The following is a 24630-nucleotide window of genomic DNA, read 5'->3' as shown; positions in this document are numbered from 1 at the left end:
CGGTACCGCAGACGTGGCACATTCTAGTTGATCATCAAATGATAAATTATGTTCGGCATCCGCACATAATAATCTCTTCACACACAGAGACACGCAACTCTTAAAGATTTTTTTGAGAGTTCGAGTTTATATCTTTATAATAATGATGATATGATAACAAAGAGGGAGACAAACAAAGAAACATTCATCAAAATAATAATAGCTAATGTGAAGTTTCCTTTGTTTCTATTGATTATTAATATAAATAAAATTTTGATAAATATCTTTCTCATCCAAAACATTTTCCACGAAAAATAATGAATCCTTTTTACGCTCAGATTCTTCTTCATCTCCTCTGCTTCCTCAGCTTATCGTTCAGCCATCTCCACCCGCTCGATCCTCTGAAGCCCTCCGAAATCTGCGCCATCCGCACCATAATCAAATCTTCCCTTCTTGGCTCCTCGGATTCGCCCTTCGGCTTCCACTACGTCGGTCTCGACGAACCCGACAAATTAGCCGTTCTATCATGGCAGTCAGACCCCTCTTCCCATCCGCTCCCTCCCCGCAGGGCATTCGTAATTCTGCGCGCCGGTGGCCAAACCCATGAGCTATACATCGACGTCGCCAACAACTCTATCGCATCACATAGCATCCACTTGGGAAGCGGCTACCCGATGGTCAATTTGGAGGAACAGAGCGCGGTAGCATTGCTTCCCTTCAGCTATAGCCCCTTTGTTGAGTCTGTGAAGAAGAGAGGGGTTGAGCTAAGGGAGGTATTATGCACCACCAACAGCGTGGGGTGGTATGCGGAGAGGGTTTATGATGGGAGGAGGGTGATGAAGCTTCAGTGCTTTGTGGCGGGGGGAACTGTCAATGTTTACATGAGGCCACTCGAAGGGATTACAATTTTGGTGGATTTGGAGGCTATGGAAATTGTGGAGTATAAGGACAGATTTGTTGTTCCGGTGCCGGTGGCGGCGGGCACGGATTACAGGGCTTCAACGCAGATACCGCCCTATGGGCCTAGAGGGAATCGGGTGGTGGTGGCACAGCCAGAGGGCAAGGGTTTTACGATTCAGGGCAACTTGGTAAGGTAAAACAACTCCATGCTAATAAAATTTAGGTCAAGATGGATTTTCTGAGCAATTTTTTATCGATATTTTCGCCATTTGATATGTTTTTAGGATGAATGAAATGCATAAAGATGTGTTACACTTCAGGTTTCATTCATCTCAAAAACACATCAATTATTCAGAAACTTGAATTCCCTGGGCATCCTAACCTAATTTTTCATTTTTATTTTACCGATTCCTAATACTACTACCCTGCAATGAGACTGATTGGGGGATTTATGATCTGTAAAGTGAAGTTCCAATATATTCATTCCCAATGCAGTAACTAGAAAGATTGTTGACGAGTAAAACAATAAGAGTCAAGAAAAAATCACCTCCTTGGAGCTAGCTAGCAAAATCTCATCAAATACTTGGCTTTGTCAAGCAGATGGGCGAATTGGGAGTTTCACGTTGGCTTTGACGCCCGGGCTGGTCTGGTTATCTCCCTTGCATCAATTAGCAATGAAGATAATAGCAGATATCATAGTGTTCTGTACAAAGGTTTTGTCTCGGAGCTTTTCGTTCCCTATATGGATCCATCAGAGGAATGGTATGACAAGACATTCTTCGATAACGGAGAGTACGGATTCGGGCCGTACTCATCTTCTCTTAAACCAACGATCGACTGCCCAACCAACGCCGAATATATGGAGGGCTATTATGCCAATGGCGATGGCTCACCGGTGCGCATTCCCAATGTCTTCTGCATCTTTGAACGATATGCAGGGGATACTTCCTGGCGTCATACGGAAATTATGCTTCCAGAAATAGTAGTAAGCAGTTATTTATGTAAAAGAATTTTCTTAGCTGTGAGATTATTGTAATATCTGCAACTGTGCATGCAACTTGGCTATGAATGCAGATCACGGAAGCTAGAGAGGAGGTGAGCTTAGTGGTGAGGACGGTGACCACATCAGGGAATTACGATTACGTCTTCGACTGGGAATTCAAGACCAGTGGCTCCATCAAAGTTTTGGTAAGCTAGCAGACTTTTCCTTTATATTCTCATTTATAATTTAATCCTGCCATACGAGGATACTTGATTTGCAAACCTTTAAATGAAACCAAGATTTAGATTAGCGTTGGAGAAAAGGATTCAGATCTTCTATTATTGAATGCATATAATTCGGTTATTAATTTCATCTATTCAATTTACTTGGAATAACTGAGATTTAGTTTTTTTTATATGACTTTTTATTGCTTCTTAAAGTAATTTTTTAAGTACAAAATTAAACTTTTTGTAGTTAAAAAATAATTTAAAGAAGAAGTAAGAAAACAGTCCCAAACGAAACCTTGTTCTGACCATCTCCTTCGAAAGCACTAGCTAAATTGGATGACAGATATTTGTAGCTACGCAAGGCAAACTATAAGCCCTTTTGACTGACAAAGCACATTCCTTCGACTAATTTATCTAGTATCTGCAGCTCCTGTGTCACTGCGTTAATGTCACCAACGCCATCCAAGACGATCCCATCGTTCAACTCTCTTTCTCTCCATTTCTTTCTGTAGAAGAGAACTTCCACTCTCTCTCTCTCTAAAAATTAAAAAATCTGCATATAAATATACTTGATATATCAGCAAAAAATTATCTTGATCGGGCAGGAATCTCGAGGCAAAATCAAGCCGGAAATTTCAAATATTAAATCTGGGATCATATGAACTCCGATAAGCAAACTTACAGTTGAACTGAGCGTCTCGAAAATACAAACCCAACGACACCAAATTCAACTCAATCTGAGCCCAAATGAGTCCGAATCGAAGACCCGAAGCGCTGTTGGAAGGTTCAAACCATAATTTTGATTACCAAACGGTTTCCAAACATGACATGCTTATAGTCGAATCGAGCGGCTCGACGAGACGAATCCAACGAGCCCAAGATCGCCGAATTCCGATATCATTAAGACCTTCAAATGTCTGACAAATGGTTCACGATCAAGGGATTCAATATCGGCTATCCATCCAAACCACTCCCCATTTGCCCTTGATCCTCCTCCTATTTACAGGTCATGTCATCCTCAAATAATTATAAATAGCCCCTCATTTCTCTTGAGAGGGGACCCAACTAAGAAGAAGAAGAGAATAAGGAAAAGAGAAGAGAAGAAGGGAAGGAGGGAAGAAACTCCTCGACCACCGCCGGAGTTTTGCTCGACGTCCAATTCGTTAAAACTCTCCTCAACGCCCCAAAGAAAGAAAGGGGTCGTAGTGAGACTGGGGTGCGAATTTTCAGAGCCCAAAATAAGTTCACTTCCCTTTTTAGAAAAATAGGATTATGCTAACTGCCTACAATTGGTTGTCCTGGTGACCTTGGATTATACTCTTACCATTGATTTCTGGTCATCCATTCTACCCCCATTTGTTTAGGAGAAGATTTTCCTTTCTACCTTCAATTTTTCGTGGATTTTGATCTTTCGAGGTTGCCTAGATTGCCTCTAGTTGCATGAGAAATTATTAGGTGCTACGTTCGAACATAGCTCACGTCTAGACTCCAATGTTTAAAGATCATGTGGCTTGTACGCACCTTATTTACAAGCCACGTGGCTTAATTTCATTGGAGTTCGGACGCCTCAGTACTCCACGTGCAATTATTTCACCCAGTTGCACATTGATTTTGGTTATCTAGTTCACACCTTATAACAGGAGTACTTCTTACTTATTACCTTTCATCATTGTGTGCGTAAACACCTATGGATTTGCTAATCTTCCTACTCGATTGGGCCTATTACAATATGCTATTTTATTCTCTTAGTTCTAGAAGAGCAATCAATTACAATTCATGATTGAAATTAGTACAATTTGTTCTCATTAGGCAAAATCCTATAATCTTTTTTTGTTTTCTAAGTTTTCGTGTAAAAAAAAATCATATTTCTCATTCTTCTTTTCATTTTTATTATGTGTGGGCAATCATTTGAGATTAAGACATGAATTCTCTGTAGATACAGTCAGTTGTACACAAGAAATTTAAATAATCAAAAATCATTCTAAATATCTTAATGACCTTACATACATCATATTTGAAAATTTTCTAATACATTTTTTCCCCTATAAACATTTGTAGTTGCAATAACAATTTAAAAACACTCTTTAACAAATCAATGCAAATTGTTTATAGCTAGAAATTCTCAGCAGTAATACTCTAACCATAAAAAAAGTTGATTGTTGACATATATCTTACTAGTTTTCAATCAGGCTGGGCTCACAGGATTGCTTCAGATCCGTGCCACAGATTACACTCAGTTCGATCAGATTATCACCGAGCAACATGGAGAATTAGTGGCACCCAACACTATAGGCGTTTACCACGACCACCATGTTACCTACCACCTTGACCTCGACGTCGCCGGCCCAGTAAACTCTTTCGTTAAGGCCAGCCTCCACACAGTGAGATCAAAAGATGAAACCACACCGAGGAAGAGCTACTGGACCGTCATCAAAGAGACGGCGAAGACCGAGGCCGACGGTCGGGTGAAGCTTAGCGCAGAACCACCAGCCGAGCTGCTGGTAGTGAACCCTGGAGTGAAGACTAGACTTGGCAACGCGGTTGGCTACCGACTGATCAGCAGTGGCGCGGCAGCTACGTCTCTTCTGACAGATGATGACTATCCTCAAATAAGAGCAGCTTATTCAAAGAAGCAATTGTGGGTGACGCCATATAATAAGAGCGAGAAGTGGGTTGCTGGACTCTATACAGACCAAAGCCGCGGCGAGGACAACTTGGCAGCGTGGAGCATGAGGTGAGTTGATAGCTAGTTTGCTTGAAATCCTCTTCTGCGGATGGAGATGTTTAGAGATCAATCAGAATGCTTCACATGAGCGGTACCGAGCCTCGATACCGAGCACATGGGTGACGTGGTGCATTTTGATTGGTCTCCGGACGGCATTCGGCGTCCGCACAGAATAATTAATCGAACTTCGAGGCCATCTCACTAGAATTTTCATAGTTAACCTTACGAATTTTCTGGTTTTGATGCAGGAACCGACCCATTGAAAATACAGATATTGTATTGTGGTATACAATGGGCATCCATCACATTCCCAGCCAAGAAGATTTTCCATTAATGCCAATGTTGACATGTGATTTTGAGCTTCGTCCATTCAATTTCTTTGAGAGGAATCCATTGATCAATACTAAACCTTTCAATAATGGATATTGGGCCAATTAGAAGGTTGACAATTGCAAATTCACAGAGGTAACATACGAGGTTTAGCACCACTGTTTGATTAGTGTGTTAGTTCCATGCCGTATTTCAACTATTTTTATCCATGTTTTACAATTTTTGTCTGTCGCAGCTCTATTTAAGATGCCATTATCTTCCCTAGATCTATGAAGTTCATAATATATCTCTTAACCTCATATTTATATGTTTAAGAGGGTTACAGAAAAGATTACAACTAAAAAGATAGAAACGTACTAATATATGTGACCAGTACATATATTGACACATCAATTGAGTTGAATGGGGCCTAAGAGAGCCCCTGACTAGTGTCTTAGGAGAGTTTTCTAGGCGAGTCTATAGGAATAAGTATACGAGACAAGTCTATGAAATTGAGTCATTCTGGTTAAGCGGCGAAACCTTTAGGTTGAGTGGCAAGTCTCCTAGGCGATCATGATTGTGATTTGAGGACGAACATAGCCGACGAAGTCACAATATGTTCGTCCTCAATTCACAATCAGGGCTCATGTAGGTGCATGTTTCCTTTAGCTTTGATTGGGTCATCCATGGAAGATGAATGGCTTTAGTTAAGGATAATTGTTGAGGGGAGTGACTTCTTCTATGGCAATTACTCTTTAGGGCAAAGGCCTATTTGGGAAAATCTTTTTAAAAATGATGAACATGATAAAATTAAATAATTATTTTTGTATTATTTAAGGAAAGCCCTTTCAAAGTATTTTAAGCACTAAAAATTTATTAAAATATTTAATTTAGGTAAATTACTGTGTTCATCTTTGTCCTTATTATACTTCACATGCACATAACATGCCAGTAATTGTTGCGTGCTAGAATATACGCGGCGGTAGAGTTTGTAAATTCGCATCCAAGCGTTGCACGAGTATTCAGCACACAAACAGAAAAGAGGATACGAACACCAGAATTTTTACGTGGAAAACTCAAAAAGGGAAAAACCACGGGGCCTCGCCCAGTTGAAAAATTCCACTAGTGTTTGTATGAAATACAAAGGTTGATCCGTCTTACAAATCAAGACGATCAGTTTACAATCAACTTCCACAAAGTTATAAAGTTCTACAAAGTTTGCGAGAGGTACGGGGATCGATACCCCGCATCTCCACCAAAACTGTTGCGTGCTAGAATATACGCGGCGGTAGAGTTTGTAAATTTACGTCCTAGCGTTGTACGAGTATTCAGCACATAAGCAGAAAAGAGAAGTGAACACCAAGGTTTTTACGTGGAAAACCCGAAAGAGGGAAAAAATCACGGGGCCTCGCCCAGTTGCAAAGTTCCACTAGTATTTGTTTGAAGTACAAAGGTTGATCCATCTTACAAATCAAGACGATCAATTTACAATCAACTTCTCACAAAGTTACAAAGTTCTGTAAATTCCCTGCGTTTCCCGAAAATCCGACAGAGTTCCGGCGTCTTCAGACAGCAGGAAAAGCTCCGGCGGTGATCGAGGAGGAGCTTTTTCCTTTTCCTACTTCTCTTCTTCTTCTCTCTCTTCACTTATTAATTCTTTTTTGAACAGTTCCTTAAGGTGAACAAAATCTTGGATGGCTGGAACGATGAGTTCGTGAAGGTCAAATACCTTCAGGGAGAATACAAGAAGAAATACGACGGCAGAGTGAAAGAGGTGGAGATGGTGGAAAGTCAACTCGATCAATGTAGAGCAGAATTGGCGAACAAGATCGCTTCAGCTTCTTCCCAGAATGAGCGGTTGGATCGTTTGTATATACAGTTAGTGGAGGCAGAGGCAACAAACAACCAACAACTGAAAAATGTGCGGATCCTAGAGGCTGAAAATAAGAAGCTCTTGAACAAATTGTCGGAGAAGGTAGCTCAATTGTCACCATCTGCAGCCGTAGATGAGTTCAAAAAATCTTACACTTTTAAGATTTTTATCGATGATCAAGTCCAGGAAGTTTTCGATTATTTTTATGACGTAAAGGTGAAGGCTTTAGAAGCAGAGCTTATGCAGGATGGCTTCATTAAAGTCTTCATGAAGGGCGTTCGTGCAGTGCAACGCGAGAACGGAGGGGAGATTGAGGGGTTGACTCCGAGCCAGGCTTATGGTGATCATTCTCTAGATTCTGGCGGCGAAGAATTAGAGAGTGATTTGCAAAAGATCTTCGCGTTAGAAGAGGACGACGATGATGATCTTGAGATTCTATAGTGGTCGATATGCTCGTACGGGTCGGACGTTCCTTCGTAAGACTCGATGTTGGGTAGCTTAAATCTAGCCGGAATGGGATGTTGTAGTATGACCTCAGTTAAAGGTGATGATTCCTGAAAGTCTCTCTCTCGGAGAGTTTGTCTCGCATCCCCTTGGGGGAATTCTTCCCTTACCAATTTTCGCAGTTCGTGACGCAGTGCGTCGTGAGGGAGCTCCACTCCATGTGGTTGAGCAAAGTCTTCAGGGAGATCTGGGAGGATGCAAGGCTGTCGAATTGAAGGTGGAGGATGTGTAGAACTTGCCGTATCGACAAGTTCATTATCCTGTCGAGACTGAGGAAATCTTCTAAGTGGGGGGAGATGAACTTCTGCTTGAAGATGCTCAAATTGGACATCCTCAACTCGTGGTGGATTCTAGGGGAGAAAAACTTCCTCCTGTTGTGCTAATGCCGGCTGCCGATTCTCTCGCAGGAGTTGAAGAATCTCGTTCTGAGATTCTTCCATTTTCTGAATTCTTTCTTCCAAAGAAGGTCCCGAGGTCCTTTCTCCGGCAGCATTCTGCCCCCTAGGATGCAAAGATGCTGACATTGGTCATCGATGGTTAATAGACGGATTTCTGGACTGACGAGAGTTGGAGCGAGAAGCTCCAACTAAACGACTGCTGCGCCTATTCACCATCGTAGCAGTACTCGAAGTAGTGGGATAGTGTTTCTCACAGATGACAGATTTCTCGACTGCTCCGACTTTCTGACGGTTAAGGCTTCCGCTATTTGCGAGTGAGAAATTTGCCCTGCTCGAATTAGCGCCCCTCCTCGCGTGCAGAGGCTTACGAGATTTTTCTTCCTTTCCCCACGGCTTTCTGCCGGTTGAGGCTTCCGCTATTTGCGAGTGGGAAATTTTCCATGCTCGAATTAGCGCCCCTCCTCTCGTACAGGAGTTACGGGATTTCTTCTCCTCCCCCCGGCTTTCTGACGGTTGAGGCTTCCGCTATTTGCGAGTGGGAAATTTTCTCTGCTCGAATTAGCGCCCCTCCTCTCGTGAGGCAATCGAAATGGGTGATCGCACTTCTACCAAAGATGTTTCCGTTGTGGAAGATCGTCCTACTGCGCGTTCAGAGGGTTCGAAGAAGGCTCCTAAGGCGACAAAAGCCGACAACGTTATCTCCACCATTACCGAAGAATCTTTCATTTCTTTTAGGAAAAAGTTTCATTTTCCTAATGACTTGGTGATGAAGGTGCCGGTGAGATCTGAGCGTGCCTGCTTCCCTCCCCAGGGATACGTGACAATGTACGAGTTTAGTTTGCGAGCGGGGTTGCGATTTCCGCCGCCGCCTGAACTGGTTGATATCCTGACGGCTTGTGCATTGAGTTTGTCTCAATTCTCCTATCGGGCTATGTCCGTTGTAGTGGGTCTGATCGTATTTTTCAGAGACCACAGAGCAGTATTGTCTACAGAATGTTTATCCTGGATGGGGCGTATTTATACTGATCCGCGGGTCGAATTTCCTTTAAATCCAAGTGGTTGGATGTTCGTACTTGGGATCCATCCAAAGATTGGATTAGCGATTTTTTCTTTGTGCAGAATGATTGGAGCCTCCAAGAAAGATGAGGAAAGTTAAAGGAGCTACCTATTCCCCTTCATATTGGAACGGAAGACTTGTTGAGTATGTTGAAGCTTCCTGATATCGAAGCAACGCTATGACTGATAGTATTTGCGAAGGTTGCCCACGTTCCAAGTTCGGGTAAGCATTCTTCCGTTGGCATCTTTTAATTTGAAGGTTCCATGCTTGACCACAACCGCCACCAAGTAAGGACCTTCCCATAGTGGGGAGAGCTTATTGGGTTGAGGTCCTTTTCCAGCAGCTTCGATGCTTCGCAGAATTAACTCCCCAATGGAAATAGTTCGAGATTTTACTCTTCGATTGTAGTGACGAGCGACCCGCTGGTGGTATGCAGCGATCCTGAGTGAGGCTATATCTCTTGCCTCGGAGAGGAGGTCAACTCACCAACTCTTCGGCTCGTCGACGACCGATGCACTTATGTTTCAGAACATCCTCTGGAATGTATATCCTGGACGGAGAAAAGCGAGGGCCCTTGCCGGCAACTGTAAAAACTTCGTTCGACTTCTTCTTCTTAGGCGTATGTGAATCTCCCTCGCCCTCAGGTCGCTTGGGTTGAGTTTTTTGGGCCTCCGGGACTTTTGCGGATATCTTCAACTTCTGCGCATGCGACCTCCCTGCATGAGTGGATATTCTCACCTTGAATAAATATTCCTTGTCTAAACATTTGCTAAGAGAACGCATCTCATAATGAAGAGCTTCGATATCAGGAAGCTTCAACATACTCAACAAGTCTTCTGCTCCAATATGAAGGGGAATAGGTAGCTCCTTCAATTTTCCCCATCTTTCTTGGAGGCCCCAATCATTCTGCACAAAGAAAAAATCGCTAATCAAATCTTTGGATGGATCCCGAGTACGAACATCCAATCACTTGGATCTAAAGGAAATTCGACCCTGCGGATCAGTATAGATACGTCCCATCTGGGATAAACATTCTGCAGACAATACCACTCTGTGGTCTATGAAAAATGCGATCAGACCTACTACGACCGACATAGCCCGGTAGGAGAATTGAGACAAACTCAATCCACAAGCCTTCATGATATCAACCAGTTTAGGCGGCGGCGAAAATCGCAACCCCGCTCGCAAACTAAACTCGTACACTGTCACGTATCCCTGGGGAGGGAAGCAGGCACGCTTAGATCTCGCCGGCACCTTCATCACCAAGTCATTAGGAAAATGAAACTTTTTCCTAAAAGAAATGAAAGAGTCTTCGGTAATGGTGGAGATAATGTCGTCGGCTTTTGTCGCCTTAGGAGCCTTCTTCGAACCCTCTGAATGCGCAGTAGGACGATCTTCCACAACTAAAATATCTTTGGTAGAAGTGTGATCACCCATTTCGATTGCCTCACGAGAGGAGTGGCGCTAATTCAAGCAGGGAAAATTTCTCACTCGCAAATAGCGGAAGCCTTAATCGTCAGAAAGCCGGGGGAGGAGAAGAAATCCCGTAACTCCTGCACAAGAGGAGGGGCGCTAATTCGAGTAGGAAAAATTTCCCACTCGCAAATAGCGGAAGCCTCAACCGTTAGAAAGCCGTGGGGGAAGTAAGAAAAATCTCGTAAGCCTCTGCACGCGAGGAGGGGCGCTAATTCGAGTAGGAGAAATTTCCCACTCAAAAAATAGCGGAAGCCTCAACCGCCAGAGAGTTAGAGGGAGAAAGAGAAAGAAGGTGCAAATTTTCTAAAGGCCTAGGGGGCCTATTTATAGGTTTTTGAGGAAGAAGTGAGAAGTTATTGCCATTTTCGGATTTATCTATTTTTAGAAAAATTTTATTTTTGGAATTTTTAGGCATTTTTTTGGGAATTTTGTAACTCCAAAAATAATTAAAACCTGCTATTTTCGGTAAAATGGGGCCCACAAAGGCGGTGGGCCGAACCGCCTCTTCTCTCTCCTCAAAACCGCGCGGAATTTTTTAGGCATTTTTTGTGACGCCGTATCACTAATAATTTTATTTTGCTTTTTTTTTTTAATTATGATAAAAAAAATTTCAATAGTTATAATAGTGAATTTGTTTTCTTCACAAAAAATTTACAATCAACTTTATAGAATGCCGCGGCCGCCCCAAACATATTCATAATCTCATAAAGAAAAACAAAACTAAAGAGATCTAATATGCAATTGATGTGCTAAACCAAGAGATTGAATGCACGGAAAATTTTAAAAGACAAATTGAAGTTATCAATGAAGTTATTAAAGTAGAAATTAATCAAACATGGTTTTTAGATGTTTCAGCATCGGTACATGTTGAGAGTAATACAAGAAAAAATCAGCATAAAAAATATTAATAAATTAAATCACTTCATAATTATGTCTTTTCATTATTATTTTATTTATGAAGAATTAAGATTTGTTTGAGATAATTTTTTTGCTATTTTATTTTTAAGATAATAATCATAATTTTGTTTGCTAGTGCTTCTTAGAATTTTTTTGTGATGAAAAATTATTTTTTACGATCGTAATAATAAAATTATTTTCTTCATAATAATAAAAAATTGTAAAAAAATAAAATAAAACTGAAAATGTAATAAAATTTATAAAAATATTCTTAATCAGCAAAGCTTAGAAAGAGGATAAGTACTAAGAGAAGTTTGTTGGATAGGATAGTGATGATGATAGTTGAACTTTAAAGAAGGAAAGTGAAGGATAAGAAAGAAGAGGACGAAATAGAGGATTCAGCTTTGTCATCTCGAGAACTTCACGAGGAAGGACAGTTGGATCCTCCTTTTGATCTTTCATCATTTATTCCATTTGAAGAAAAAGAGGATCCTTCAAAATAATATTTATTTTTTTTTTCTATTTAATTATTTGTATTTAATTGTTATGTCCAATATTATTTTAATTATTATGTATTTAAGTCCTTATATTTATTTATCACTAATATTAAATTATTTAAAATGAAATATAATTTTTTCAATTTGGGGTTTGATGATGATTCAATCTTCATATTGTAATATTAATTAATTAATAACAAAGTACAACACAACAATAATGTGATGAAAATAACAAAATTCTAAATAGCAATGGCAATCAAAGCCTTAGGGTTGATGTGTTAACCCGTTAATTTCAATTGAGTTTGCACAAATTTTCAATAAGAACAAAATGTGAGATGGTACCATGTTGAATTCGAGCGAATTATCTCAATCTCTATATCGAGAAGTTGCAAATGATTGATTTTGAGCCGAGTCGAATTTTTACTCTATTATAGTTACATCTCTTAGGTTTTGTTTGTGACAGCTTCTTTATTGTTTTTTAAAGTAAATATTTAGCACAAAAAATTTTTTAACTCAAAATTTTGTATTATAAAGTTGCTTTAGTAAAGAATAAGAAAGTTCTCTCAAAAGAAGATTTAGGCTTCGTTTGGGATGGCTTTCTTGCTGCTTCTTAAAACAGTTTTTTAATATAAAAATTTTATTTTTTGTACTAGAATGCTTTAAGAAGCAATAAAAAAGTTGTTTCAAACGAAGCCTTAGGCATCAAAAATATTTTCTATTTTCATAATAAATTAAACTGACTTAAAGTTAATCTTCATGGGGTAATTCAATTGCCCCTATTTTCAGTTGAATTTGCAAATTCAATACATGAAAAAAGAATTCTGAATTAGGGTAAAAATGCTTAGATCATTCACTGATCACCTTATTTTTATGACATCATTCAGTGATTAAAAAAGATGAATATTAATAAAAAGTACAGGACAATATAATTTTATCTTAAGAGCAAAAATACATTTTAATTTCCATCTATAGTACCAAAACAGTTGTCACATAATGTTTATATCATTTTTTCCCTCTTTTGCAACCTAATCATTATGCTGTTTATATTCTAAGATTAATCCAACTTAGACTTAGGTTTCGTTTGAGACGGTTTTTTTATTGCTTTTTTAAATGAAGTTTTAGTAAAAAATTAAAATTTTGATTCTAAAACTCCGTTTTAAGAAGCAACAAAAAACCCGTCCGAATTGAAGTCAGGTTGTCACAACTTACTTATTGTTTTTTTAAAATAGCTTTTTAATACAAAAATTTAAAATTTTATACTAAAAAATTGATTTAAAAAACAGTAAGAAAGCCAGCTCAAATGATGCCTTAATAACCAAACAAATTTTTTTTAGATAGAAGAAAATGGCATAAATTTTTTTTATCACAAGCATGAACATTGAGAGGAAAAAGCACCAAAAATTAATAAGAATCATCAATCAATGATACAAGATAATTGATTAATAAATATAAATATTTAATCAAAAGTACAAACAATGTAATTTTATTTTAAACAAAAAAAATTACAATTTAATTTCATTCTATGTACAAAACAGTTGCATATAATGTTTATGATCAAATATTTTTCTTCTATTTCAACCTAATTATTATGTTATTAATATTCCAATACTCCAACTAATTAATCAATCTTTTCTTTTCTTTTCTTTCTTTTTACTTAGCTAGAAGAAAATGGTAGAAAATTTAAAAAAAATGATCATGAACTTGAAGATAGAGAAGAACAAGAACTAAAACTTAGTTGATAGAGTTGAAGGTATAAATTCTTCAATCTATGAAAACATTTTCAATCAGAGAAACACAAATGATCATACATGTAATCCAGATCAAATTCAACAATCAAAACATATTCAATCATCCTTTTAAAAGAATTTATGATAAGAACAAGAAAAAAAAATTGAAGTGAGCAAATTATAGGAATCATGGAGACCTGAAAGCCTGAATCAGCAAAGAAAATCCAACAGTCCCCTGTTCTTCCAGCCACAGCCTGCTCTCCAGCGAGCTCCGCTTCCTAAACATGAACACAGATTGCCCAACCATGCCGCTAAACCACCATCCATACATGTCCCACATCACGTCTACAGGCGAACCATCAATGAAGATTGTTTGATTTCCTCTGAAATTCCAGTTCAGTTTCGTCGCATGAACAACTCTCTTCTTATCTATGAAAACAAAGAGCTCGGCGTCTTTTCCGTCGTTCAATCCTCCGCCTCTGCATCTAATGGTGATCTCATGGTCGACTATCTCGCCGTCACCGAACCGAGCTCTGGTTATTGAGTACAGAGTTCGCCCAACAACTTGTTCTTTTCTACATATCATGGAGAATTCTGCAATCGGGAGTTTTTCGGAGAATTTATTGAGGAATTCTTCAATTTGGTCTCCGAGAAGCAGAGCGAATTCAGAGTCAACTATGACTGCAACATAAAAGTTGTTAATGGGGTCTGGTCCTTGGTCGAAGGTTGCGGAGGAGAAGTCCCAGTGGAGGGAAATGGAGGAGGAGGAGGCGAGGAAGGATTGTTTGCCTTTCTTGTTTGCAAGAAAAACGGGTTTCCATGAATGGAGGAATTCCGGGAAGGAGATGGAGAGGGAGGTGGATAATTGATTTCTCGACCAGGTAAGGTTGATGAGCAGGGGATTAATGCCGGAGGAGAGTTTGGATTTGAACAACAATGTGGTGGAGATTTGGATTGAAGGCTGATCAGTTGAAGGACTGCGGCTGGTGGAGCTGCGGCAGCCGCCTCCGCCGGCGGCAGCGCTGATTGGGAAGATGCTGTGGCTGCTGTTGCCGGAGCAGGAGGCATCGGAGACTTTGATGGCGTGGTCGCTGAAGCAAAAAGTTAAGTCTCGCATGGTGGGGTGCTGAGCTCCGCATGGCAGTTAGGTTGCTGTATTTTAAGTCATAAGGTGGAGGGTTGGAAGCCCTAAACATTATCTTAATTCAAATTATATCATCTGAAAATTATTCATTTTGTTTTCAGATTAAAATATATAAATTCTTCATATGATATTATTATTATTATTAAAATATATTTCAATATAATTTATATTAGAATATTTTATTATAATTTATTTTCTTAAAAAAATATCTTCAAATAAAAATTTAAGCCAAAAAAGAAAATGAATGGCTTTTAATACTCCCATTGAATATGCATGAAATTGAAAATTATGGTTTCGTTTGGGACGGGTTTTTTATTGCTTCTTAAAGTGACTTTCTAGTACAAAAAGGAAGTTACTTTAAGAAGCAGTAAGAAAGCTGCCCCAAATGAAGCCTAATGTGGTGATATTATTTAATGAATTCCTTTGGTTGTGATTTGGATTTAATTTTGTTTATTGAGAAGGAACAATTACTAGGTCTGGTGACCGGACGTAGCTCTAGCTCTACGTCCGGTCACCACTGAGTTACCCGGTATTTGCTCGGTATTGCTAGGTATTGCTTGGCAATAACGAGAAATACAGCTCTGTGAAGACCAATACGGAGTAATACCGAGCAATACCGAGTTTTTCTAGAAAAAACTCGGTATTGCTCGGTGTTGCTCAGTATTACTCGGTATTGCTCGATATTTTATCTTCACATAATGTTATTTCTCGTTATTGCCGAGCAAAATCGACAAATACATGATTTTGTGCCTGCTACGTGGCGCGATTTAGTGCCGGCCGAACGTAGTTCTACGCCCTTTCACCGGACCAAATAAAAGTTCATTGAGAAGGGAGGGAAAAAAAGTGTTTTTGGATATGGGTTAAAGTAGGGATTGTAGGGTTTAGGGTTCTTTATTGTTATGATTTGGTTGAATTTACAACCATCAATAGAAAAGGTTAGTAATGGCAGGCTTAAAAATGGTATGGAGTCATTTAGTGACAGGTATAGAGGTAGTAGATCTTATTGGTAGGTAACAAATATCATTACATATTAGTGCAATTTTATTTTAATGGAATCAGAGGTATAATTTAATTTATGATTGATCATTGATGGATTCCATCAACAAAATAGGTAAAAATTACAAACTATTTTGAGCTTGTCATTACTATCATTTAGGAGGAATTTAAGGCAGTCAAGCATCAATAAAAGTAAATTACAAGTAGAATCTACCATTGATAGGCATCAAAAGTTTAGATCCATGAGTTTTTGAATCAAGTATTGGATGATTTGTTCTTCATAGTTATGAGAGAGAATGGTTGTGCAAGACTTCTCTACCTATGATAGAGGGAAATTGGTATTGGAGTACTCATGTTATGAACAATAAGCAAAGTTCTTTTGGACTTCACACATAGGCTTCATTTGGGACGGCTTTCTTCCTGCTTCTTAAAACAGCTTTTTAGTATAAAAATTAAAAATTTTGTACTAGAAAGCTGCTTTAAGAAACAGTAAAAATGCTGTCCCAAATAAAATCATAGTCTTGGTTTGCATCACCTTATTTGCTTTAGGGTTTATATGCTCTATTGTAGCTTGTGATTGCTTGACTATTGTGGACGTATGATGACTATAATCTAGTTTTGTTTAATTACTTGAATGAAATAGAATTGTCTGTGAAGATTATGAGATTGATGGGAACTCTAATTCACCCCCACCCTCTTGTGCAATAGGCCAACTTGATCTTCAAATATTTCAAACCATTAAACAAGTAATATGATAGAACATTAACATCCTAAAAAGAAGAATCTCACCAAACTTGTATTTTTTTGCAGTCACCCAATAGAATTGTCTATGCGGACATCGGATGTCGTCCGGAGGCAAATCAAAGCACACCACGTCACTTCTTTGATGTGTACCGCAATTGTATACAGAGTGACGTGGCGCGCTATGATTCACCTCCGGGCACCAAGCTACATCCAGTATCTGCACAAACTAATTTCTCCTAAGATAGTCCAAGAAAGGGAGGATAAAATATTTAACTTTGAAAAACCATGAGAAGTGTATACAAGTGCAATAGAGAGAAACTCCTGTAACAGAACATTCTTTCAAATAAGTCTTCTTTAATCCCAACAACAGGTTCAACAAATGATCAAACATCTAAATTGAATTGGTATTGATGGAAAAGACCACAACTGTGACAACAACTAGCAGTTAAGTTTTTGCCTCCATGTTTATCTCTAATAGAAACTGATGGAAAAATGCCATTCACCATGATTCGAAGAAGAAACATGATAAGTAGTTGAACTCCGTTACTATATATATTCTGTTAAAATATCCTCAGTTGCTCAGCACTATCAACTCAATGCAGTGACCTTGCACCCAAAATTACTGACCACCAACATTGAGGCCGGCTAGCATACCATTTGTATTCCTAATTTCTTTTGTACAACATAAGATGACCTCCTCTTCATGAAATAATTCTTACAACTAAGTTTACATGTTGTATTGTTTCGATAGGATAAAAGTCTGACTCCACAACTTAAAACATGAAACGCAGTATAAGATTAAATAATACCATTTCTGTTAAATTTACTTAAATTTTTGTGTGGTTGAGGGCTTCAAAAATTTGCGCCCCAGCCTCCCTTGTGCATTCGGGAGGGAGTTTTAACAAATTAAGTTACAGGATAAATTTTGGGAAGGCAAATTGGGTTTGTAGATAAGACACCACCCAGATATGAGTTATGGTTTCCTATAGACACAAGCCCCTATAGTTAATTATCCCTCCCATTAACGAGAGAGAACTTTCAATTAAGGCTAGTCGTTAATCAAATACGTAGAGATACATGTTATCTTGCATATAGTAGCAGCAAGGGTTCCGTAGAAGGAAGGAGGAAGAGGCAGAGGGGACTTTGGTGTTCGGCTACTAGTGTCGTGGGTTGGTGAATGGAAGAAGCGACAGAGAACGAAGAGCTTCCTTGGTTCGCCATTTTAACGACAAGAGTGAGTAGAAATCAAGACGGGCGAGTGATTTTTGCCGTTCATCCGAATTTCTACTAGGATTTAAGGGATGTGAACAAAGATTTTGACGCAGATACGAAGTATGTCGGATTTCGGCTGGATTTGCGGATCTCCTCGGCATATACGAGGTATGCCAGTTTTGAATTTGTGCTGATTTTTTATCAATTGTTTAGAGTTCAACAGTGGTGCATATATAATGTAAAAAATAAGGCCTGCAATGATGGCTTAAATGCATTAATTCTCAGGCATCTCACACTAAGGATAGGCTGGTTTAGGAGTAAGTGGCTAGTCAACCTGGGCTTCAATGTAGCCACTGCACATGATAGAAAACCTCTCATAGTTTCTTCTTAATCTCATAGAACCGTTTGATATATATAAGAAAAAAACATAAATCTCTTACGGTTTGAGTTATACAGTACTGGAAAACTGAAAACAAGTCAGTCCAATGGTCTTTTTACATTTATTTAGTGTGGAATAAGCAGCTGAGGGAACAAGATGCTAATCCTAAGCCTAAAAAATTATAAAAATTTTGAGGAGATAAGGCTTCACAATCAGATCTAACAAATGCATGTGCGTTCTGGCAAGCTCTGAATCTTAATGATTCTTTTAAGCAGGTTTCTGGAAGCACTACTCGAGTAAATAAGCAGAACGGCCATTAAGGAGCTTAAAGAATCCAAGTCTATTTGCACAAGCAATGTGGGCTGAAATAGTAAATTATAAGAATTTGTGAGAGCTGAAGCCATAGCCAACTAAGATACTCTCTTCATTATACAGAACGTGCTTCATCAGTACCTTGTACTTTGCTTCTCTTCAGATTATATTGATTAAAGAATCTTAACACATGTGATGCCTTGATTTATTTTCTAACATATTGTTTTTCTTCTTCTTCTTTCATTAATTTTTTTTTTCCGCTTTTCTTTTCAGACCGTAATCACATTTTCTATTTAGTATTGCTATTTCATTGTTTTTAAGATATTTTTATGTTTGAAAGCTGCTTTAATTTTACATTAACCTTTAAAAAATTATTTTTCTCATAATTTTATAACCTCCGTTATAAAAAGTAATAGCCGTCGCGAATAGGCTTTGGTGAGATTAGGGTTGGGAGAGAGGAGCTCATAGAAAAAGTTGAGTGCATGAGTAATTTTTATTTCTAGAAAAAAAAAAAAATTAAAATGCTAAATTTCATTACTTATGATTTGGCCTATTTGATTTCTCCAATCAAGAGAAAATCAACATATTATGATTTTTCATATGTAACTAGTTGACATCAAATAATTCTTTGGTTCATTTTTGACAAAGTGCGGGCGAATTAAGATTTTTTTTTTTAATTTGCATTCAATATTGAGTATATTAGATATAAATACATGAATGATGATAAAAAATAATAAATTTACAAGAAATTAGGGAGAACTCCTACACTTGTGGGTAAATTTTTTTAGAATTATTGAAATAAATAATAATTATTAAAATTATGATAGATTGTGTCATCATTTTATTGTAATTATGGGTTAATTAACTCATAGTTTGTTATTTTAATATAATGCATTAATGAAATAATATTATTTAGACTTCTTTTGAGATAATTTTCTTACTGCTTTTTAAAGCAACTTTCTAGTACACTGCTTTAAAAAACAATAAAAAAAACTTTCTCAAATAAAGTCTTAACGTGATTTGTTTATAATGACCTCGTATATTACTACATTCATTCCTTGAACTACTATGATATTGTTATGATCCACATGATAGTCATTGATTGTCTCTACCATGCATAGTCTAATTTAATACCTAAAGTACTTTATCTGATTTTTGTGTAGAAAAACCTATTAACATGTGATTATTGAATCTAAAACATCTTTAATTATCCACTAATCTTACTCTAAATAAATGCATACTATTTAACTTTTAGGCTTCATTCTGGATGGCTTTTTTACTGTTTATTAAAACATTTTTCTAGCACAAAAAATAAAAATTTTGTACCAAAAAGCTGTTTTACGAAGAAGAAAGAAAATTGTTTCAAACTAGCTTTCGTACTACTTTTTAAAACGGTTTTCTAATACAAAAATTTCAAATTCAAAAAATTTTTATGTACGAAAAAGTTGTTTTAGAAATCAAGAAGAAAGCCGTCCTAAACGAAGCCTTAATCTTCAATAGATTATTATAGTTTTAGCTTAGCTTGAGCCAATGTGTCATATTTTAATCTATGTTGTGGGGGTTGATGGGGTCTTAAGAGTAAGGACTCAGCTTATTCTCTATTAATAGAACAGTTCAGTATATCAAATAAACAGACATTTTAGATGTGAGATGAATGAATTTATGAATGTGATACATACAAAATGAAACTTTGGGTCTATTAGAAATTACTTTGACATTCTATAATGAAATTCCATTTTGCTATTATAGTATTGTTGAATCTTGATTTCTGTAATTATATGTTCATGGAATTGAAAGATCAGGTGGAGCCACCTAGTTCATGTGCATATATGAATTAAGGTGTTCTACATCTTGCATGCTGATAGTCAAACCGAGTGGCTCAATGAAATGAGTCCAATGAGCCTAAGATTATTTGATTTTGATATCATTGAGGTACTCATATTTTGAATAAATGATTTGTGATTAATGTGATCAATATAAGTTGTTTGACAGAGTTTTTTAGATTTGTGCCAAATTTATCAAAGTTTCTCTCTCAAAAAGGCTAGAAATTGGGCCTCATCTTCTATATGAAGGCCGGTTTGAGGCCTAAGAGAGCCGAAGAACTCTATTGATATTTTAATGATCACTGCCAATGGCTATAATTAGCAATTGTAGCTACTAGTATCGCTTAACTACTAACATCCAACTTTATTATATATTAAACTTTAAATGTCCACCTCTCGGATCCCTACATCGTGAATCAGATAATTATTCTTAATTATATAATCATGATTATTCAATCATAGAGAAACACATATTCTTGTATTTACAATTATATAATAAATTATTACAACCGAGCCAAACCGGCCCATTGTTTTTCCTATTCTTGGATTTTTTACGTAAAAAAAAAAAATCTAATGTCTCTTACAAATATTACTATGCATGTTGTATGTTTAAACAAAATAAGTTATTAAACATTCTACTGCCATAAATTTTCTAGCATGTAACAATTATATACATTGTTTTTTATTATTATTATGAGTTAAATATCTATAAGGGTACACTTATTTTATTTATTTAGTATTATAACTGCTATACTATTATTAAGCCATCTTCTAAGTGATATCTCACCCTCTTTCTCTTCTATTTTTAGATTGAACCATTTGCTTGTTTGAAGATTTTCATAGAAATGAGTGTTTGAGTAAATAATATTTTTTATATGAGTAATATATGGATCTATCAGAAAATCCATCATATCTATTTTTGTTAATTGTAGCAATATTGATAGTGAACTTTTAGGTATGTGGATATGAATATATGATACTTAGCTTTATTAATTAGTTATCTTGTTGGATATAATTGCATGTACATAATTTGGATTTAGTAGCTCCTATTTATTATTAACGATATATTAATGTATATTTTAATTAATGTCCATAGATAATTTGAATTTTTGTAAAAAGCACCTTAATAATAATCCTATAGACTTATAATATTATTCTAAAGTAATGAAGGCTTAGAGTTGTCAAAATCGGATCATAGGTTAGGTTTAGGTCCAACCGAGAATTGGCCCGGCACTATTCGGGTCAACCCAACCCGACTCGTAACAGACAAATCCCGTAAATCTGCCTCCTGCCAGAAGCAAGGAGAGGCGGCAGCGTTTTCGGGAGCAGGGAGAGGCGGTGGTGTCGGGATAGGGGTGTAAAGAACAATAAAGATTTCCAATTGTATACCATTCAATCCAATCCTGAAGAAGATAATTGTTCTTAGAACTATATAGTCACCACTTTTACAGTAACTGTATCAATTGCTTGAACATCATAGTGACTGTAATGCTTCTTTCATTCTTTTGCTCTCTTTAAGAAACAAATTTAGTCTTTGTATCTGTGTGGGCTTCCTTTGAATATGCCGTTGGTAACATGTAAACTGTATTAATTAGTTGTCCCATTAATGGCCTATGTTACATCATCTGCTAATTACTGTGCTTAATCCTCTGATAACCATATTTCTGAGCCATCAAAATGACTGACAGTAAGTATAAATTATTCCCATAGCATCCAATTCAATGAGATTCTGCAGAAGTAACAAAATCTATCATTGTTGTATAAAGAATTTGTATTAGCAGCAAGAGGAAAAACACCATAAATGCAGGCATTTTCAGATAACTTTGCCAGTGACCATTCAATAAAAACGTCCAATTAATGAGTGTTTTCTTACGTAAGCATTTTTAAGAAAATGCTTACGCATCATGCTCTGTTAATGAGTCAATATTCTTCTTCTTCTGTTTTTTTTCTAAGTCTGATGTTGTAAGTCTGATGCAAAGTCTTCTAATGTTCTAACTTTTCTAGAAACATAAGAGATAGTTTCTAAGGACTTAGAAAGTCTTCAATCAATGGTTTTTGTTTAACTTATTACCTAAAAAATCAAATTAAAATTATCTAAAGATTGACGCGATTGTCGTCAATCTTTAGATAACTAATGCAAGACTCCGTGAGGGGACTTATAATCTAAATCTCAGTAGGGATTTAGGCAGCTCTGACCAAGATTTATCACCATGCTCGGAAAGGGATATCAGTTAAACTCTATCTAGCGTATCAAATCCATATATATTCGTATGCAAATGCAAGAGTAGTGGGAGGCACATAAAAGAAAATGGGAATCGAGCTCGACCATGAATGGTACTATGCTATGCAAAGTGAATTATCCCTTTATGTTATAAAAGAAAATTTACATGCTCTGATTCAGGCTATACATGCATAGATGGGGCTCATCAGAACTAGCCATTAGTCACTCTGAAGTGAACAGGGTTTGAAATATTAATTACATTTTAAAAAAAGTGACCCACAAGGGATCATTCATTAGTTTGAAAATTGGGTTAATTTTAAATCATATGTTCATTTTTATTTTCATCAGTAAATTTTAATTTTATAGAAACTTTAGCATCTTAAAGAGCCTAATGTTGACTCTGTTCGAGCCATCCCCAAGCAAAACAGAGTAAGAAACCTAAAAAAAGCATGTATTTCTAATGTATAATCAAAGTAAACACACACATCATCAAACAATAAATAATAGTTAATGGTCATGAAAGTAGTTGGGTTTTGCAATACACCGTAGGAAAAAAAAAGAAAGTAACTAAGCTCTACCATATATACAACTAAGCCTACATCTATACATCCCTTAATGGTGTGTGTGGTCTTGATCATTCTTCATACATTTGACCTCCTGACTTCTGAAATACTTTCACACCTACAAGACTTTTCTAACTAAAATTATATTTGAAAAATAGAAATTACATAACCGCCCTACAAACAGGGGTTAGCACAACTATAATAATAATCACACACATCAACATCCAATCCTAATCCTTAGAACCACATTTTCAAGGGTTTAGTATTCCTCGCAGTACCTATTAGAAGACGCATTTATGACAATTATTTCAATATTTTTGTTTACTCCTTAAGAATGTGATCACCTGCCAAAAGTATTTCTATAAAAATCTAACCACTTAAAGAGCTCTTTCAGATAACTTTGTCAGTGGCCATTCCATAAAAACGTTCAATTAATGAGTATTTTTTTAGCTAAGTATTTTCTTAAGAATGCTTACTACTTATCATGCTCTGTTAATGAGTCAATCTTCTTTTTTTTTCTAAGTCTGATGCTGTAAGTCTGATGCAAAATCTTCTAATGTTCTAACTTTTCTAGAAACATAAGAGCTAGTCTCTACAGACTTAGGAAGTCTTCGACCAGTGGTTTTTTGTTTAAGTTATTAACTAAAAGTCAAGTTAAAATTATCTCAAGATTGTTGTCAATTGATCATCATCATCAGATTATCATCATCAAACTGTCATAATCAAATTGTCGTCATCCGATCTTCTTTGTTTGATCGTCGTGATTTGAACAATGTCACCATTCATTCACTATTATCGTCTGATTGTTGTCACATGACCATCATCGTCAGACTAATACCATCAAAATGCAATATCTTCAGTCCTCTCTATGTATTACTTATTTTGTAATCTCGCCTTTTTTAATTAAGAGGAAGAGCGTATTTTTGGAACTTATGAAAATAGTTAATCACTTCATATTGGGCAGTACTTAATTATTTTTTCGCTTTTTGGATTTTCGGCATATAAAATTCGGTATATATTGGATTAATTTTTGTTACCTATATGCGTTTTGGATCTTTGAGAAAAGCTATGACATAAAAATTCTCTCTTTGTCGCTGCAAATTTCTAGCTATAAAAAATTAAATAAAATTAAGAAAACATCTTTATCTTATACTTTAAAATCAAAATTTTAAAATTTGTATAAAAATAATAATCAAAATCAAAACAATTTGAATTCCTACTATATATAGCTTGCATAATATATTTAGTTTTTATTGTTAATAATAAAATAGAAAATATTGTTTAAAGTTTAAATAAAAAGAATATTCTATTTCAAAATAAAACATTGTTCAAATTTTAAATATTTAATTTTAATGAAAAAATATATTTTTAAATATTATTTTGAAGAGCAGCTTAAATTAGGGGTGTCTATTTCGGGTGACGGGTCGGGTTCGGTTTGAACCCGAAATGACCCGGCACTATTCGGTTCGGGATAACCCGACCCGTTTTTGCAAACGGGTCGATTTCCTGGACCCGAACCCGACCCGCTTCGGATCCGGGTCAACCCGAGACCCAACCCGAATGACCCTAGACCAATAAAAATCTGCTATTTTTTGGGTCTAAAAACGGGTCGATATCCTTTTTTCGGGTCAAACTCGAGTAAAAAAAGGATCAATCTCGGGTTGCTTGGTCAAAAATTATTTTTC

General features: G+C 36.7%; 2 protein-coding genes across 2 annotated transcripts; one reads left to right on the top strand and one right to left on the bottom strand.

Moving 5' to 3' along the window:
• Positions 1-292: 292 nt before the first annotated feature.
• Positions 293-5411, top strand: LOC110092739 (primary amine oxidase 1). Its single transcript, XM_020817405.2, has 5 exons — positions 293-1072; positions 1480-1864; positions 1954-2067; positions 4278-4822; positions 5062-5411. Exons 1-5 carry the CDS (start codon positions 297-299, stop codon positions 5249-5251), a joined length of 2010 nt encoding a protein of 669 aa, XP_020673064.2. The 5' UTR covers positions 293-296; the 3' UTR covers positions 5252-5411.
• Positions 5412-12532: 7121 nt separating this feature from the next.
• LOC110092732 lies at positions 12533-14770 on the bottom strand. The gene has a single exon (XM_020817399.2). The coding sequence runs from the start codon at positions 14666-14668 to the stop codon at positions 13739-13741; it is 930 nt and encodes a 309-aa protein (XP_020673058.1). The 5' UTR covers positions 14669-14770; the 3' UTR covers positions 12533-13738.
• Between the last annotated feature and the right edge of the window lie 9860 nt (positions 14771-24630).

Source organism: Dendrobium catenatum, unplaced genomic scaffold (assembly GCF_001605985.2).
Source record: "Dendrobium catenatum unplaced genomic scaffold, ASM160598v2 fragScaff_scaffold_412, whole genome shotgun sequence".
Taxonomy (NCBI): Eukaryota; Viridiplantae; Streptophyta; class Magnoliopsida; order Asparagales; family Orchidaceae; genus Dendrobium; species Dendrobium catenatum.
The sequence above is the reverse complement of the archived record's forward strand: the minus strand, read 5'-3'. Positions and strand labels throughout refer to the sequence as shown.